Source organism: Kryptolebias marmoratus, linkage group LG2 (assembly GCF_001649575.2).
Source record: "Kryptolebias marmoratus isolate JLee-2015 linkage group LG2, ASM164957v2, whole genome shotgun sequence".
Taxonomy (NCBI): Eukaryota; Metazoa; Chordata; class Actinopteri; order Cyprinodontiformes; family Rivulidae; genus Kryptolebias; species Kryptolebias marmoratus.
This window is the reverse complement of record NC_051431.1, coordinates 13,209,040-13,227,767: the sequence shown is the minus strand read 5'-3', so window position 1 is coordinate 13,227,767 and position 18,728 is coordinate 13,209,040. Positions and strand designations below refer to the sequence as shown.

Below are 18,728 nucleotides of genomic sequence, written 5' to 3'. Positions count from 1 at the left end.
CATGCACACACACACACCTTCTGCCTTTCTGTCTTGTTGCCGGTGCTTTGAATTTTGGTACTGAGAATCTGACTGACTTTTACCAAATGAGACAAACAAACATAAAAGCTATTCGATAAATGTCTTATTTAAATCTTGGTTGATTGTAGAAGCTGTAGCTGAGTTAAATTTTGATTCACAATTCAGAAGTCAGGCCATATGTCAAAGTGACTTTTGGCAAAACAATTAACCCCACATAACCCTGATTTAGTTCCACAGTCTGTGTGAGAAAAGAACGGAAGGCATGAACACATGTCAGTTTGTAAATGTGACTTTAGTGAGGCTAGAAAAACATGAATTGGGGAAAATAGAGTCAAACTTTTTTTATGCAGTTTATATGCTTGACCTGTGCAACGCTTGAAAGAATTTTAATTATGAACACAAAAAGTGTAAGGATTTTCAGTTCTCCAGTAATGTCTAAAACCCTAATAAGAACAATATAAGTACTACAGCTACGTGACTGCCACTGACAAAATCAGTTAATTTCTTATCAGTTGACAGGTCTGTTGAGGCATCTTTGTGTGCAAAGACATTCACTTTGTTTTTGGTCACTTGCCCTGACCTTTGAGTTACGTGACCAACGAGATACATGTCCCAAAACACAAAATTTCAATAGGGTGAGGTACTCATGGCATCAGGTAAAGATGGGAGATTTTTGTTTAGAAGCAAAAACTAACCATCAGGTCAGCAGCATTGGAAATATTGCAACTAAGGAAGAAGAGGAGGCGAACAAATACGATTAGACAATGCAAGGCATCTGCAGGGCACACATGTAGACTGGTGAGCCCAGAGCATTCCTAACCGGAACATGTTTTCCTTCCTCCAAGGTTGTCTGCTTTTATTTATTACATATCACCGGATTCCCTCTGTTTTCTAGCTCTGCTCTGAGCCTTTCTTTGCCATATTATGATTATTTTCCTGTTATTGTAATTAGGAAAACTACTGGGCTAAAAAAAGTTAAAAATAGGAACATTGGTTGATTCATCCTATTAAAACTCTAGCTAGACCTTTTTTGGACGCTTCAGGGCTGTGACATTTAATGTACTGTGGATTAACTGTATCAGACTGTATTAAGAGTTGCCTGTCCTTTGCAGTGACCTGGTCAACAAGCATTTTGAAAATTCCCAAAATAAAAGTAAAAGCTGCTCACAAAAAGGCTGCAAAGGTCACACAAGAATCCATAGAAATGTGCCCTTTTAAAATCAGTGGTTAATAGCATTGCAGCTTAGGTCAGCTCACTTTTTTTTATTAAACACAAGAAATTAGTTTTAAGGCATCTTTAAAAACATCTTAAAACTATCATATAGGCAGTTCAAATACTGCAGTCATTCATATACTGATATATCCTTTATTTATTCGTTTGTATTTTCATTGAGATTAAAATATATATTTTTGAGAGAAACCTGGCCAGGAATGCAGCAAAACATACAACAAAAATATTACATAACATTAAAACTACAACTGGTATTCAAGTGAACAAGTGAACAACCAAACTATGCTGTATTCCATAATTCAATCAGGAACAACATCACAAACAGTTACATTCAGACATACATTTTATATAAAGAAATTAATTCCTATCAACTCATTTTGATACAGAGGAGCAGCAGTTCTACTCTGAGCTCCCATTGAATGATGAAGCTCCTCTCACCTTATCTCCAAGGCTGAGCATGGCCACCTAACAGTGGCAGCTCATTTCATCCCAGATTTGTTCTTTTGGTCATGATTTCATACCCATTGTTGAAAGATGGACCATAGACAGATCAGTACATCAATAGTGCTGCCTTTTGGCTCAGCTCTTTCTTTACCGTGACAGATTGGAGCAATGCCCTCATTACTGTCATTGAAGCCCTAATCCATCGGCTATTGCCTTGCTCCATCATCACTTGTTAATAAGACATCAAAATAGTTGAACCCCTCTGCTTGAGGCAGAAAATCACCCCCAACCAAAAGGAAAATCTTCACCTTCAGCCTTAAATGAGCTGACTCTCATTACGACCACTTCACACTCAGGTTTGAACCACTCCAGTGCAAGCTGAAGGTAATGGCTTGAAGACATCAACAGAAAACATCATCCACAAACAGCAGAGATGAAACCCTGAGGTTTCCAAACCAGACACTCTCCTCATACCAACTACAAACTATGAACACTTCAAACAGGATCAAAGACGAGGAGTAGCCCTGGCAGAGTCCAACCTGATCCTAGAAAAGGCTTGACTTTGTGCCAAATATTTGAACAGAGTTCTTGATTTGGTTATACTAGAACCAGACGGTTTTGCAACTTTTACACCCCATGCATCTGCAACACCCCTTCACAAAACAGGATATATATAAATTATATAAAATGTTCTTATGGTTTTTGCATTACTGATTCAAAATCTAAAATGTCTACCCTGTGTAGGCATTCCTAAACTTTAATTAGCGAGTGTCTCAAATACATTATTAAACCAAAGTTTTTTTTCAAACACTTGTCATCTTAGGTTTTGCAGTGTGTATTTTAGCTAATCACAAGGATTGCACTGACAGAAAACAATCATGACCTAAATCAAACAAAGAGAAAAAGACTTTAATGCAGCTGATGGGTTGAAGAAAATTAAAGTATGCAGAAGTGTCAGATTAAACGTCTGTTTAGTACAAATAAAGAACAGAGAGAAAATCAGGGAATGACATAAACATTCAACTGAACAGAGATGAGGGAACTACATGCGTTTGTGATTTTTTTTTTTTTCAAAGAATGTAAAAGAGCTTTGTTACATTTTCAAAGATGACACGCATTGCATTACAAATGTAAACGTAATAACACAATAGTACTATACTATGATCAAACAAAGAAATGAGGCAAAGCAAACATCAAGGTAAACTGACTTTTTATACAACACATAACCATCTGGGATATTACCCACACAGTATGCTAGGCATAATGCAGTTTTATTTATATGAAAAGCTCAGTAAATCTGTTGCAGGGAAACATAAAATCAGACAACTGTCAGGACTGATTGTCATGGGGTTATTGTCAGGCCTGCCGTGATGACACACGATGGTTCACGGTGGCTGGTTTCTGATACAATTCCTGAGCACAAAGTCATATTTTTATTCTGCTCAGATGAATTTGAAATGTTGTATGCATGGTTGGAGTCATCATTTTGGCAAAACAAAAAAAACAGTTTGGCTAATTTGTTGTCTTTTTGCAGTAGGTAGGTAAGTAGTTTTCTTGTCAACGAAAAACAGTGCATTATGATTTTTATATCACACATGACTTTGGGAATATTTTTTGTACTGTTATTAATTAGATTTTTTAATTTACTGAGACTGAAGCCATTTTTACAATGGCTCATTTCAGAGTTTTATTTATGTGACAATGCTGCAAAAATGATCATGGCTTCATGGTATTTGTTTTCTTTTGTTTTTTGTTAGAAGAAAACAAAAATTGAAGGTTAGTTGCTGATTATTGTTGAAATATTTAGTGAGCAAAAAAACAACCTCTAGACAGAGACTGATGTAACATGAGCAGTCAGTCAATGTAAACCAATCGACCTCAATGTTTAAACTGTGACAAGGAAACGCAAAAAATATTGATTATGTCATTAAAATGATCTGCTCTGCTGGGAAACCTTGTGTCTTTTGCATTCATGAAGAGATGCCCCCTCCATCAAAACCATGCACCTTGCCTTGTCACAAAAAAGCAAATGCCTCGAGGATAACAGTAATGAGCCCACCCTCCAACCTAACCAAGGAGGCATCTGATCAGCTCTAATTTCATTCATTTAGCATCACAACACCAAATATGCAGTGACAAGAAAAACCTGCAGGAGATGGTTTACCACCCACAGACCCCGAGTTTCAAACAATGCAGTTAGCTGGGTGTTACATAAAGAGACAAATATGAGGCAAGCTAAACCTATAACCTACTGGAGCAAGAAAACTTATCAAGGTGTGTTGATTTAAACTGAACAAATGACTGGACCAAACATTGGCTCATTTTTTTCTATTTCTTTAAAGGGAAATGATAAGTAAAAACTATTTATTTGTAAGATATTTCAGAAAGCATGTTCGTCCAAAACATAATTTATTTTCTGTACACAACTGAGTGATAAACACAAACGTCTCACATGATTGGAAGAAGACCCAAATGCAGACAAGAGGAGGCAGCAGGCAGGCAGGTTGTGGAAATTTTAACTAAAAACCGAGTTCATGAATTTTGATGAAAAACAAAAATATGCTTAGCAATATGCTAAGAATAAACAGGGAATCATACAGTAGCCACTTCCACTAAAAAGGTTCTGTGGTACAACCACAAAGACATCCCTTCTTTAAGAAAACACAAGAAAACCAGACAGTACAACAAAGATACAGACTCAAATTGTAACAGAGAGTGTATGAAGCAAATTTGAAATCACAGCATTCACAGAAAGATATAAGTAGATATTCCTAATCACATTGATGAAACAGCTGAAATATTTTCTCCTTTTGTTCAGTTTTTAATTCAAGCTTTTTTTGGAAGAAACCTAATCTGTTGATGTTCTATTTTTTCCCCTTTAAGTTCACTGAACACACCAATGATTTGATTTCTATCTCCGCTGCAATTTGAAATAAAGACCAAACCTATTATTTGGCTCTGCCGAGTTTGAGAGATCAACTGAAAACAGTTTCTGGTCAGCAATTACTGAAGGATTATAGATGATCTCAATGTAATATCCTGTGACAGTAATTTCTTTTTCACTGTGTGTAACCTTTTCAATGAATACAAAAACAATTAAACGGTACCTTCTGTCTTGCAGGGCCCCATCTTGGCCTCCATCACTCACAGCTAATGGATGTCTTTTCCCAGTATGCCTACAATGACAGTTTCTTTGAAAACGGAACATGGAGCTTCAACGAAACGGAACAGGAACAGAGGCTCCCGTACAACTACTATGCCATGCTTCTTACTCTGCTCATCTTTGTCATTGTCTTTGGCAACGTGCTGGTGTGCATGGCTGTGTCCAGAGAAAAGGCCCTGCAGACAACCACCAACTACCTGATTGTCAGCTTGGCTGTTGCTGACCTTCTGGTGGCTACACTGGTTATGCCCTGGGTGGTCTACTTAGAGGTAGGAAAGTAAAAACGCACACAAACACACTGATACACAAAACATTTTGCCCATATCTCTTTGTAATTAGACATAAAACCTGACATGACTAGTGTGACAAACATGCTTTCCTTATTCTCTGTGTAGTCCTTTTTCTCTGAGTGTAGAAAACAAAGATAATAAAATGACAGATGAACAGACATCCAGCAGACTTTCAGTTTAGCAATAAACTGGAACAACTGTTTTCATCTTCAGCATCATTACTGTGAATATTGTTTGTGAAACATTAGAATAAAAGCATGTATTAGAATGAAAGTATGTTGTTAAAGGAAATGAACTTAAAACACAACATTTTATGAAGAGGTTAAAATGAAGAAAAGCATGTTGTGTATATGAAATGCACTTCTTTGAAATCTGGTGCCAGTAAACTATTGTTAAAAAAAGGTTTGAAGGAAAAAAACTGCCTACAGTTATTGGTATCTCTGCGTCACAGCTTTAAGGTGAAACAAAAGCAAAATTTAAATTGTTCACAGGGGTCTTGCAAACAGACGTCTTGCTGTGGACAAAGGCTTATCATGAAGCAGATATGTGACGGCGAAATGTCAGAACAGCCAGTTCTATCAGAAGTCCGACATTTCTGAATATTTCTTCCCACTTCCTGGATTCATCATCTTGTGTTCAAACCAATGTAGCATAACCTGTACTTTTTAAAATATACATCAGTCTCAGCCAACAACCACCACTTAAAAGCACATTCAGACATTGGTCAAGCATAAAATCATAACTAACTGACCATATAAATAACAGGGGGAAGGAAAAGTATCTTTCTATTTTTACTCATTTTTAGTATCAATACACTGTCCTACAGTTATTTCAGACCATTAGGCTTTAGAACATGTTCTCTGATGTAGAAAAAGGGCCATTTAAGATGGGGACTCTAATCCGCCTGTCTTTCAGTGAGTCATGATGACCATCACTCTGATCAAATTACAATGCATTCATAGAAGGTTGTCTTGGCCTGCCTGCCTGTGATTTTTCGTGTCCATGATCAACATTAGGACACACTCATCACACTCTGTTAGTCCTCCATCGGAAATATATCTTTCTTATCTTGTGGTGCTTTGTGGAATAGGGTGGATCAGCTTGTTCACAGCAGTGTTTTTATCATATTTATTTACTTGTTTTCTTTGTTGTTGTGAGCAGCAGGATACTCACAGAGGGGGACCACTTCAAAGCTTATCATAAAAGCAGGACTTGTATTGTTAACAGAAGCTCCATATGATAGCTCACCACCTTCTCGAACAAACAAACAAACAAACAAAAAATTGTTATTTAGTTGCAGATGTTAAAAACTTTTTAAATAGTAAATTAACTACATTTATATAACTCAGTAGTTCTCAAAGTTTTTAGAATGAGTATCACCACAAAAGTTACTATGTTTTCCAAGACATTAAAAAACAGCAGTACGTGCTTACAATAATATACTTGTATCTGCTCTTCTCCTGCTCAGTATTTGAAATGCAAATATGAGATAACTTGAATCAAATTTCCTTGCTGTTTTGCACTTTTTGTTGCTAGCAGATTCAATAGAGACCTCCCTGGTGCTGCTTAAGTGTCCACTAGCACATTGGTTATCCATTGTGTGCTGTTTCCACAGGTTTTTCTCAAAATATCTCCATAGCAGTATTTTTTGTTTCAGTAGTTTCCATTTGGAGACAAAATTGTAATTTGCTTGAGTCACTTTTCTTTTTTTGTTGTCTCTAGCTTTACATCACAGATCAGCTTCTTCTGATGTTTACTAAGTCTGTTTTTTTTTACTTGTAAAAAGTTGATAGGCTACTAAAATTTCTTCTAAGTATCACTAGAAAGATTCTGAGTACCACCAATGGTACTTGTACGACAGTTTGAGAACCATTAGTATAGTAGCTCTTTTCTAGTCTCATTAACCTCTCAAAGCACTTTGGCACTAGAAGCTACTTCAGAAGATTCCCATACACTCACATTTACCCAAGGACACTTGGATGTGGGGTGGGAAAAGATGAAATCAAACTAAGATGACGACTCTGCTTGGCTTAGGAAGACAAGTATTATGGATATGTGGTGAATGCTAGAACCACAGTTTTACATGTGACAGTAGGAGTAAGTTTGCCAGGGTGCTATAGGCTTTTTTAATTACTGAAGAACACAAACAACAGCAGATTATAAAGGCATATTACCTGTGACATGTGCTGATTTGTCTGTTTGCAAGTCAGATTACGCAAAAATGATTGTGCCCGTCTTAATGAAATTAAAATTAATTAATGGAATTTGTGAGCCTGGGTTGGAACAAATGAGTCCTGTAGTTCCTACAGTGAGACAAAATTGTTATTTTCAGTAGTGAAAATGTTGCAGGTGGAACAGTTGTGGACACTTTAAATGGTGCATCTCAAAATCGTTTTTGCAAAATTCAGTAAACAATACTGTGATTTTATTGTTGTAATCGTGCAATCCATTTTTACTTGGAAGTTTGATTTTCCATGTTCCTAGTTGAAAACCCCAACTGGAAAACACCCCTTGTCAGAATTTTAAGTTGGAAAGTCGGAGATTCTTGCAACCCTGACCTCAAGATAAAAAATGTCTGCCTTGCGCATAAAAAGCTGTGATACCTGCAGTAATAACCTTTTTTTATTTTCATTGCTGTTGGGTTGTATCTCATAAAATCAGTTGCAGACATACAGTAGAACTGTACTCCTTATGTTGTTGCTGTGTTGACATATTTATTGGCTTGTAGCAACCAGTCTAATAATAGTTAGACTGGTTGCTAAGTGCAACAATTAGCTATGCTGCTGGTTTAAACACTTGCAGCTGGAACGTGAGCAAATCGATCTGAGATTTGACTTCCAAAGTAAACAGAATACAATATGAATCAAAAAAAGACAGGGCAACAGAGAGTGAGTCCAGTCCTTATCGGTCTGCTGGTGCAAGGCGCAGATAGAAGTGATGACGAGATGAGAGAGAAAAGCTTGCTGGTAGCTAAAGGTGTCACCTTAAATAATGGATGACCTGTCAAATAAACCAAACTTTATTGTATCCATAATGTTTGAAAACGAAAATGTGTATTAGAGCATCAAAGGAATACAGGAAATCACTTGCTGGCTGACATTTCTTACATTCAGCAGATTTAGTAATACATTTATTATGTTCAGACTACATTTATTTTGGCAACAAAATAGTGATGTTATGTAGTAATTGTGTCATGGTCTAGGCAGACACTTCAAATCAGAAACAGGACATGGTCGCACTGATCAAATGCCAAAGCCCAAAGACAAAGAGAATATATTGTTGAATACTTTGCTGATGAAATTACATGGAACTGTAAGAAATAAAGAGAGACCTGTTTGTTTGAAACTTTTTTTTTATTCTTCAGACAGAGGTACTGCATGAAAAGTGTGAGAACCACTGTCTTATAGTATTAGTGAAACTAGAATTCCTTGAAGAAATCCATATCACCCGGTGCTCCGCGTGCCAATGTTTTGAAGCGTTCTTTACAAAAAAAAACCTCACAACCATATAAAAAAAGACGTTAAATCAACTTGTGAAACTTATCTCTGCACAGAGATCCCATGTGATTTTGGAACATTTTTAACATGTTTGTGTTATTTGCACGTGGTCACATGTTTTCCCACATGGGATTACATGTGAAAAACCTGTCTTGCTAATGAGATCTTCTTTTGATGGCTTCCTAAAAATATCTTCTTAGATCTAAATACTGGCTGTTTATCAAAGTCTTAATGGATTACCCAGTATTTAAAGTAGGATGCTAATAATCTGATTTTGGCAAGTCCCTCTTAAGCTGTCAAGCCTCCTGGTAAAATGAAGAGGAGTAAACTGAGTTAGGGCGGAGTTGGACTGATATAAAAGCATGCAAGTTTGAAATTATTTGTTGGAAGTGGGTGAAATGACACTTGAGCTTGTCACAAAGTTTGCATCATTTTGTGGAACGGTATCCTGCAGTTTTGAAATAACCTGAACTTCAACTTTTATGTTTTATGTTTACTCATATAATTCTTCACACATAGACACTGTCTAAATTGTGCTTGACTTTGTACAAACAAATCAAAAGAACGCTTCAGACCACAGTGTTTATCTTGTTTTTACTGGACCATAGACAGGCCTTTCTCTGCACCAGACACAGACTTTTTATTTGCCTTTATCTATGTGCAGACATAGGGTTTCATTTCAGTTCTCGTGTCAGTGACCGTGTCCATGACTGAGGTTCTTGTGTTAATAATGTTGGAGCATAACTTAGTCACAGAGAGTGGGCAGGGCATTCAGCTTGCCCTTTATTATTAAATGCTAAATTAGCATTAATTACGAGAGGTTTTCTTTTCAAGTGTCACTGATTATTAGAGCCTCTGGAAGGCAAACTCTGCATAATCCAAGGTGGCAGAAATATACCTAAATAAATTATACTTTCTTGTCTCCTGCAGCACACGCTCTTGACCCATAAAGCAAGTTTCTGATAACCTTTCTGAAAAAGCAATAAACAAAAAAACGAATATTAATTAACATTCAGATTTCTAATGTGACTCTGGTCTACATCTTTGCATTTTTTCCACATAACAGGCATCTAAAAAGAATCTCCTGAGAGAAAAAAAGACTAAGGTTTTTTGGCAGGAATCAAATGTAGAGAATGGACATTGTCTCAAAATATCTTCTTATGTCAGAGTTAATAATTTTCTGTTAAAGCTATAATAATCTAGTCAGAGTCAAAGGGAAAAAACAGCAATAATAAACAGCTGTTTGAATGCAAGTCATACACCCTTACTGAGTGTTTAGGACTATTTTAGGAATACGGTTACTGCTGCCAGACTTGATGATTGATATGCAATTTGTGTTTCAATCTGGAGACAGGAGACAGGTGATGGGGCAGTTTGATGGCTCTGAATCTAAACACATCCTGCTATGATGTTAATGAAAAATCTGTAAAGTCTCCTGCCATGACTTTGTGTGTCTGATCAATAACACTTAAAGTAAGCCCTATATTGACACATATAGAGGGTGCATCTTTGTTTGTTTGAAATACAGTCATCGGTCATACTAGTTTGTGCTTTAATGTCATTTATACCTGTATACTATATTTGTAACATTCAAGTAAAAAACATTGTGCAGAGCCTCTCTAAACATCTTTGTTCCCACTTCTTACTGAAATGCATGCTATTTCAGCAGGACAGAGATAACAAATCTCTAAAAACTGTATAATGCCTATCGTTAAAACCATATTTCCAGGTATTTCTCATAACACTAAAAACAGCAACAAAACTAAGTCTGGTGCATAAAGTTAGATACATGGACCACATAATCAGGTATGATCTATGTAAAAATGATGATGTGCAATATTATTGTTCTAAGTTGAACAAGCTAATATACAGGCATAGCATTTTCAATTGTGCACAGATGACCTTACAGTAGCTCTTTTTAGAGCATGCAGTACTTCTTTTTCATAAAACCAATCTGTGGTGTAGCTACTTACACTAAATTTGTACAAAAGCCTAGAAAAGCTACTTAGTGTGCCATGATGCAGAGTCGATCTTTTTGGATTAAGAGCCTAGAAAAAAAATATAACCCCCAACTGAGGAAGCGGAATTTCTGTATATATGGAGAGCAACTATTCATACAAACAATTATATTTCATCATTGAAAACAACTTTTGGATGAAGTTTTGACACTAGAGTTTAAACACAAGACAACCACAGTGGCTGTTTTCCAGACAGCAGCCTGATGTACAGCCCAAGCTCTGCAGACTTTGAACAGATTGATTTTGAAATCGTGTTTTGTGTCTTTTCCTGCCAACTGCCATACTAAGTAAGCTGCTCAGCAGAAGAAAAGTGCACTGCTAATGTCAGTTTGCATTCTTGATAGCTAATTAATGAAGTTACTTCTAAAGCAACAGTTCAGATCTTATGAATAGAAATTCAAAACTTGAGACCTTAGAAGTCCACACTCTCATCTGTTAGCAGTTTATTGTTAAGTCATGATGCCCTCTAAGTGATACTACCTCCCAGTTATTGTGAGGCTGGTGGCCCTATCTGTCTTACTGATACGCTTTGCTCAAACGAGCCTTCTCTGACAATCTGAGGCAAGACAGATCCCACTGCTGCCTTCAAGTTGTCATGGCGAAAAGGAAAGGGAGACAGGAAGACCCAGCTTGTTGATTTTTTTTAATCAATTTATCACAAAAGAAATGTCAACCAGAACATTTCCGGGATACAACTGATCCAAACGGCAGGATTTGTCCACCTTCAGATTGTCAGAGTGCTCATTTGAACAAAAGGTATCAGTAGGACACAAAAAGGGCCACCAGCCAATTCATAACTCTGAGGCCATATCGTTTGGCCACCCCCGATTTAAATGGCATCATGACCTAACATTAAACTGTGAACAGGCGCAATGTCCTCATTTGATGCAACAGCTTTGTCAAGTATGGTACATACTTGACATCTCCATAACCCTATAGTTTATCTCATTTTTCCACAACAGGTAAAATATTAATTGTCCATAACCTTTCCAAAGACCTGAACTATTGCTTTGAAGTTTTTCAAGAATTATAAGACATTATGACTGCAGTTTACCAGACATTTGTTTGTTGGCACTTAGCCTTTCAAAAAAATAACAGTAGATCTTATCAATATTTGCTTTCACAATATGATGTTCATGAAGCATTCAAAATGTAATTTTCATAAATGCATTACAGTTGTACAGCAGTCTCACTGAGATAACGGAAAACCTAAATAAAATATGAACATATGGCTACCAAAGGGTTTGCATCAATATGTTATTTATTTTCTCTCAATAGTAATAAACATTCAACATTTCAATGCGTGAATAATATTTGTCATTTGTAATTCTAGTTCTGATATATAATAAAGACAAATGATGTTTAGCTGTTTTGATATTTTTCACTTTAGACGTTTCTTCAATAAATGTCATTTGATTTCATGGGTGGCTTTTATTATTATGTTGTCTGAAACAGAAATTTGTGTCAAAAAAAAAGAGCTGAGTGGTTAAACTCGTTTCAACTTCAGGAGATCATTTTCTAAAGCCCTTCAGACAATCTTTTTGCATTTTCAATATGTCAGAAATCAAATTAGAAGGTTGCTAAACTTTGAATCATTTATGACTAATATAACTTACACTATAAACTTGGAAGTTTTAGATCCCTCAGTCATCTTGTCAAAGATTTGAACCTTTGGAATGGTACATTTGCTGTGAGTCAACTGCTTGGGGCAATGTGCAATAAAAAAAAAAAACTAAACTTTTTTTTCCTCAACAGATATTTCTATCATTGTGTTGTGTAACCATGACACCTATGAAAGTTTCCAGCTCTTTTGAGTTTTTTGATTTTTAAATATCAAAGTTGTTTTCGACGATAGCGCTGATGTTGCTTTGGAGGAACTTTTGAGAGGAGTGCATACTGACATCTAACAAATCAAAAACAAGCAACTGAGTGACGGCATACGAGAATGTGGTTGCAAAGAACAAAATGCTTGTTTCCAGAGGCAGGAAGGCTGATGTCAGGTGCAAAAGGTTGAAACAATAAAGAGAGAGGAAGAGAAGAGAGGAGAACTAGTGGGAGGGAAAATGGCAGTCATTGCTCTGTCAGATTATTCAGCAGTCACTGTAGTGTAATGTCACCACCCATATCATAAATGATGGAGCATAATTTTATGAAGACAAGTCTGGGGACAAAAATAATCATCTGCAGAGAGGCAGGAGATGGCCTTTGACACAAACATCTCTTTTATTTTCTACATAGCTTTTGGAAGAAGCAGCTAGGACTTTATGTCAGCTTAGTTGGGTGTAATTTGATCTGTAATTTCAGAATACCAATTCTACAGCAGTGGTCAACAACTAACAGCTCACAGACTGAACCTATTCCACTACATATTACAATAATAAATACAAATCTGACACATTAGTAGGAGTAGGTGTTGAGGATGATGTTTAGTAAGTATCACACATAATTTGAGCTCAATTTCTGTAAAATTGACTGAATTACAGTCATGTTTCTGGTTGCTAAAGTGTGGCAATTGTGGCAACTTTAATTGCTTAAAGTGTATCAATTGTAGATGTACATTCAGTGATTACTTTCTGAAAGTCTGTTCAGTGGTCCATGAGATATTTTGCAAGACAGACAGACATAAACACACGCACACACACCCACACAAACACTCACATTATCACCCAGCTCAGGAGGTGATAAATATCTGCCAGTATGTCCAATATAAGATGTGTGGTTTGTTGTGGACATAGTCTCTTTCTTTCTTCTTAAAGTTGCATTTGGTTTTCATTTCCTCTTCTTGTGTTACCAGTGTGGAAATGATTTGACAAAATATACAGAAATGCTTGACAGAGTTGCATTTCTGTTCAACAGCGAAACATAATATTCCTGTCAAGAAGCTGTCTCCGCCAGGCAAATGTAGTGGCTTTGTTTTGTTGATGTTTGCTGTAAACTGCAATTTGTTCGTGTTTTTCCTCTCTAGGTTGTGGGAGAATGGCGCTTTAGCAAGATCCACTGTGACATCTTTGTCACTCTCGATGTGATGATGTGTACAGCGAGCATCCTCAATCTTTGTGCCATCAGCATTGATCGGTGAGTCGGCCATTGCACAGACTGTTTAGGTCGGTTGCTCATGTTTGCAGCATGGAAATCAATGGAAGTGTTTAGCTTCTGAACAACAAAAAGGAATTGCAACCTTTCAGTGCATGACCATCAAGGTCCACGTGTCTATTTACAAACTAAAAGACTTTCCCGACATGAATTTGAGACTGCACACAATCTGGAAGTGAAACATTTCCAGTTCTAATTAGTGGCCACCAGATGTTCCAGGGTTATAAACATAAATACCTCCATTAACGTGCAGCAATTTTGAAAAAAACTAACAAACAAACGTGAATAATCTCATGAACACTCGTAGAACAGGTGTGCAAAAGACAAAAGGTTGTTGATGAAACTGTAAACGCTAATTTTACGAGCATTTAGTCCAATAAAGATGTATTTGGCTTTGAATTTTGACTTTCAACTACAAAAGAAAGCAAATCATAGACAATACACTTTTAGTGAATCAGTTGAGGCTGAGTTTTTGTTCTGTTCCTGTAATTCTGGCCATAGCCTCTTGACATCTTCAGTAATCTCTGGTTCCAGACCCTTTCACATTAGCTGGCTAATCAGCACACCTCTTCCTACTCACAGTTTTTATCCTGAATCTTCCTCCTCGTCTGTTGCATTTGATTTCATCCCACCACAATCAATAAACAAAGAGAAAGGGTAATACACTGGACTGCAACTGTTGGCAACTCAAATATGCAAGAAAATTGGCAAATTTTCTATTGTTGTCTCAATGAATTCTGAGTGTTTGCGACCAAGCAACTAGTGAGCTGTATGTCTGCATTTAGAGTGGTCAGTTTTGGAAAATCATGGCTTATTTTTGTGTGCACAACTTGTAAAATTGTATTCCAGGTTGTGAACATTATTCCATTGTCCACCTCTACCCACAATACAAACACCTCAGCCTGCTTTGTATGCTGTAGCACTCTTAAATTTATGGAATGCCATTCACCAGCTAGTTGCCAACAGTTGCAGCCCAATGAGATACTGCTGTTAGGAGATACTTCCAAAGTCGGAAGTGCAAAATTAAAGAACTGCAGAAAATGTAGTGCAGGACTCATTTGGAACTCATGAACTCTTGCTTTAAAGTTGACCATTTAAATCCTTTGTGGGGGTTTTTTTGTGTGTTTTTTTTAATTGTCGAAGTTAGTATTGTCTGTCAACATCACGGTTTTACCATAAAGAAATTATGGAGAAGTCATCAGTAACATATTTGATGTTATATTGAAGAACTGGCAAAGAAAATTGTTGTAATGATACTACAATTACTACAGTTATTCATTTCCATTGTTTGATTAGATTTCTTTAGTTAGTGAAATTATAACATTTTGTGCTGTGAACCTACGGTACATTCAATCTTAAGCAGTGACTGATTCTGGTGCTTTTTTTTAGGATCCAGATCATTTGGCTCAGCTCACTCAAAGGAGGTGACTCTTTCAGCTCCCAAATAGCTCCTCACAAGATGTAGTAAAGAGCCATATGAGAGTCAAAACAGCTGACTCTTTTTGGTGAGTTGAGCCAAATGACTAGGATCCTTGAATAGAGTTGGATCGTCCATCACTAGTCCTAAGATATATTTAGGAAAAAGAGAAAATAGTTCATCCAGCAGCTAAAGACAACAGTTTAGATAGCTGAAATAGTTGTCAAGGCTTTGCCTCTTACAGTGACCTCTTGACCATACTGACTCAATATCATTAAAAGTATTGATCCATATAACAGCCCTAAAAATCAATTCAAAAAATAACCTGTGGAAGCTGGAGCTGCAGGAAGTGGTTCCACTAAGGAAGCTGTTCTTTTGAAAAGCATGAGAAGATGGATTCTAAATTTAAATTTCTTGGAAATAATTGTGTAATACTGAGCTCCAGAAATATATATTATAATACCTAGAACATGACATTTGCAAAATTTTCAGATTATGGATTTGTGCCATGTATATTTTAACAATTTTTTTTTTACTTGGTTGATCTTTCATTTTGAATCCATGTGCAAAACAAATGTCCACCATGGACACATGGAGACAATTCCAGCTCTTCTAGCAGGAACTGCATTAGGATGCAAATGACTCCTACATTTGTAAAATAAAATCTAGTTAATCTGAATAATATCATGACTGATTTTTGTTTTTGTGTATTGTAAACAAATGTCCCAAGCCTGCAGGAGAGGAATGGCAACCACATTTACATGTAGATATTATTCATCTGAGTTGTGGCAGCTTGCTGGTTTCTTGTGAATACAAATCACAAAAGGGACATAATCTAGAATCACTTTCCATGGCTTTAGCGCATTTCAGTGTCCACCCGTATGATACTGTGTTGCAAAAGTTCAGATTTCCCTCACAGATAAAAGTGTTGGCTTTTATCAGTCCAGCAGCTCAAAGTGGTGATGTAATTTATACATCAAAAGGTTGTTTTTGTTGTGCTGTCTTCTATGAATTTGGGCAAAAGCAGACACACATTCATATAAAAATAAACACTGGTATCTTAATAGTGACCTACAAGCTTTTCTTTCTTCAAAAACAGAATGTTTACAGGAATATAGTAAATGCTTTATATAGGAAATAATTCAAAGCACAAGAATAACATATTTTTAGTTTTTTTTTTTTTAATTACTTAGTTTTTACTTTTAATGTTGCTGAAACACAGTTTAAATTATACTTCAATTTTCCAAAACTCCACAAACAAATCAATAAACAATAACTTTAAAAATGACATCAGTCAAGTTTAATCTAAAACCTGAATCAAACTCTGCAATCATGCTGGAAAAAAAATCTTTGTCCTCAAAAAGTTCAGAAAACGCTTGAAGCAAAACAAAACAAACAAATAAAAAAAATGTGAAAAACACAATCTTAAACTATTTATTAGTATCAAAACATTCTCTAAAGATTTCCCATCTTATTCTTCCACCTTCATCTTTCATCTAAAGTCAAGTGAACTGACTACGGACGGTTTGATTTTTTTATTGAAAGTTTGGGTTTTATATAAATTACTACCACAATTGTGTGGGGAAAAAAATGCTAAATTTCATAAAGCTACTGCTGTCTAAACTAAATATGTCAAAAGTGATATTGAATATTACTATATACTGGTTAGTATTGTCTGAATATAATAAAAGTAAAGCATCTGTTAAGTTGTTTTGGATTTTATTTGCATTAGTTTGGCTGAACTTGAGCCCTCATCTTCCTTACTTCATATATTTTCACAACATATTGTAAAATGCTTTACAACATTATTTCAGGAACATAAGGACACTGTAGTGTCTGTAAAATATAGAAACAAGTCCATGCAGGCTGACCTTCAAAATTGAAACTGCAGAGTAGTGCATGATACCTCTTTATTCTGAAAGCAGAGGTTACACAACAATTTGCTTGCAGTTTGGTTGCATAAAGATAAAAAATGTCTACAGTTTAAATCAGGTGTGCACAAAAGATATTTCAAGACTGACTCATATTGACTCGCCAATTTCTGTTTCTTGGAATCTCAAGCTTGTGCGGTTTTTTTTAAGAGCAAACATTGGCCTGAGGTATTGGTTTGCTTTGTAGTGCAAGTCACGGTTCCAAAAAAAAAACAGATTTTAACATCTCTCACTGTGCTGCCAGATTTTAATTAGACTCTTACCTGTTTGTGCAACCCCAGCCTTCAACACAAAATTATATCTCAGAACTGTGTACATTTCTTCTTCTTGTTTCGCAGTTTTTTAAGACTGTGTGTTACCATGAAAACATAGCGAGAGGAAGTATTTTAGTTTAATTCAGAAATAACCCCATTGAGAACAGTCAGCAAAGCAGAACCACACTTGAATTTATGTCGAAGGTTTTCCAAACCAGATAAGAAAAATCAATGAATGGCTCATTGCAAGAAGCTGTGCATTCCCTGGTATTTACAGCAAGGTTACTAATAAACCCAAGCAATAACGCAAGGTTAAATAATAAGGTCTTTTATAGAAGAGACCAGAAGGGGAAAAACACATCCTTCCTCACAGTATCTCATTCTGATGTGAACCGAAGCCTACAGCACATAACCGTTTCCAAAGGGCCAGTCCTGCTTTAAAAAAGATCTGATCACAAATGACAGGCAACATTTCTGGTTTAACCCACTTGTAGACTTCATGTTCTCTGTGTGTTTTAGACAAAAATCTTAGTAAAAAAAAACAAAAAACAAATACAGAACAGATAATAAATAGACATCACTTGGACCAATTTTTAAATCCAAACCTAACAAGAAAACCATAATGAATAAATGAAGGCAATTGTAAAAGTTGCACAGACATGATGTCATCATACATACTAACCATGGCGGCCATCATTTTTTTCTCATCTTACAGATATACAGCAGTTGCGATGCCAATGCTGTACAACACACGCTACAGTTCCAAGAGACGAGTCACTGTAATGATCTCGGTGGTGTGGGTACTCTCTTTTGCCATTTCGTGTCCCCTGTTGTTTGGCCTAAACAACACAGGTAAGAGAGTTTAATAAACACCTGCTGTAGAGAAACTAAAATACAAATCATTGTGTGTGCATTTGACTGAATTAGAAGAGGCGTAGTTGTCCTCTACCCCAGTACCAGATAAAAGTTACCGACATTGGCTCATAATTTGAAGAAGAACCTATGTGAGGAAACTGTTTCAAATTAATCTTCACTTGTCTTGATCAAGCCTTGGGCCATCAGGTTGTTTATTCTGAAAGCAGGAGCTTTTTGAGCAGCCCTAAAACAGAAGCGTGACTGCAGTTCTTTTTAATAGTTTTTGGATGGTGCCAACTTGTTTCTTATCAGCTACTGAGGCTCACATCCTGTCACTTTGAATCTCCACTTATCCCTTTGAGAGCCTTGATGTAACATTTCAAACAGACAGTGAGTGAAGATGCAGGCAGTGTGAGATACAGAAAGCATGAAAGCAGAGATTACGGAAGCAATACGCTTTCAGTCGAAAGTTTTGTTGCAACAGTGATATAAAGCATGCAAATTATGTTTTAAT

The 18,728-nt window shown here is 36.3% G+C and overlaps 1 protein-coding gene across 2 annotated transcripts in view; it reads left to right on the top strand.

Annotated features, from left to right (window-relative positions):
- The window catches only part of drd2a (dopamine receptor D2a), a 59,045-nt gene that overhangs the window by 34,968 nt on the left and 5,349 nt on the right, over positions 1–18,728 (top strand). For both annotated transcript variants that reach the window (XM_025008755.2, XM_017428959.3), the window contains exons 2-4: positions 4,818–5,128; positions 13,630–13,739; positions 18,075–18,211. In XM_025008755.2, the coding sequence (XP_024864523.1) occupies positions 4,850–5,128; positions 13,630–13,739; positions 18,075–18,211 (526 nt within the window). In that variant the 5' untranslated portion in view covers positions 4,818–4,849. The remainder of the gene's footprint in view (positions 1–4,817; positions 5,129–13,629; positions 13,740–18,074; positions 18,212–18,728) is intronic.